The sequence below is a fragment of the Polistes canadensis genome, unplaced genomic scaffold (genome assembly GCF_001313835.1).
Source record: "Polistes canadensis isolate GaletaPanama2010 unplaced genomic scaffold, ASM131383v1 scaffold_10, whole genome shotgun sequence".
Taxonomy (NCBI): domain Eukaryota; kingdom Metazoa; phylum Arthropoda; class Insecta; order Hymenoptera; family Vespidae; genus Polistes; species Polistes canadensis.
This window is the reverse complement of record NW_014569557.1, coordinates 372,722-373,960: the sequence shown is the minus strand read 5'-3', so window position 1 is coordinate 373,960 and position 1,239 is coordinate 372,722. Positions and strand designations below refer to the sequence as shown.

The 1,239-nt window shown below is 24.7% G+C and overlaps 1 protein-coding gene across 1 annotated transcript in view; it reads left to right on the top strand.

The window, feature by feature from the left end:
- Positions 1-114, top strand: part of LOC106792571 — a 4,139-nt gene extending 4,025 nt beyond the window's left edge. The window contains exon 5 of the mRNA XM_014759044.1: positions 83-114. Coding sequence (XP_014614530.1) covers positions 83-114 — 32 coding nt within the window. The remainder of the gene's footprint in view (positions 1-82) is intronic.
- The last annotated feature ends 1,125 nt before the right edge of the window (positions 115-1,239 follow it).

Here is a 1,239-nt window from a genome sequence, read left to right as displayed (position 1 = left end):
AAAGTACGATCGTTTTACTTTAACACTAAATCTACCTATAACAAGACATTATTTCTTTTTTTTTTAATTATTGATTGTGTAGATGATAATCTATTGGATACTTATATCAAATAATAGATGATAATGATTTTATTCATATGTTTTATTGAAGTTATACTTCTTTTGGCGCGTTTTGGAAAGTGAGGTTAGATGCGACCGAAAAATCAACACCACGAAGTTGTCGATATTTACACGAGGCGCGGATAAATTGAAGTTATTTTTAAGGTTATTGAGGTTATGATTCGTTTTGGTACACTAAAGAAGTATAACTTCTTACGTGCATACATAATTAAACACATCAGTTTTTTTTTCGATTACGTAGCTATTTAAAAAATATGATCGTGTTACTCTGACATTGTATCTATCTATAAGAACAAATTATTTCTTTTTGCTATTGATTAAAGATAATAGTCTACTAGATTAAATGAATAAATCATGATTTTTAAGTAAGGATAAAGTAATATTAATAATTATTATTGTTAAGTATATTCAAGGAATAATATTGAATGTAAAATTTTGATTTCAAATTGAAAACAAATTGTGGATACGTTTTAATGTTTAAAAAATAGTAATTTAAAATTTTGTATTTTCCTATACAAATTGAAAATAGTTGTAACGAAAGTGTAATGATTGTTTTTATATTTAATAATTCCAAATGCATTTGAGATAGTAGTAATTTTTGAAGGGTAATTATATTTTTCCAATTTTTCCTAACGTGTTTAATATAATATTTCAAAACTATACGAACAATATTGTTCGTACGTTAGCAAAAAATATTATATCTAAAATATTTTTAATCACGGTACGCGTTACGCGTATAGTTAAAAATCTTGTTGTTTTTTTTTCTGTTATAAAATTTCTTTATCAGTAATCTCGAGCGTTGTATCCTATTAATTTTCAACGTATATCGAGATAAAACGTTGAAAGGTAATCTCTGTATAGAAAAAGTTGGGTATCAAGATTTTTGTTGTAATAACTAATAAATATACTATCGAGAAAATATGAACACGTTATGATTATGCATGGTACACGTCTCATATTTTTTTTTTTTTTTAGATATAAATTATATAGTATATTTGTCAACGTGTGTGTAAAAGAAATTGTTCCTAAGAAAAAAAGAAAAAAAAGAAGAATAAAATAAAAAGAATTATCAAACGAGCAGGTTTCGTAACGTACACAACGAAGCATAAAATACAATTT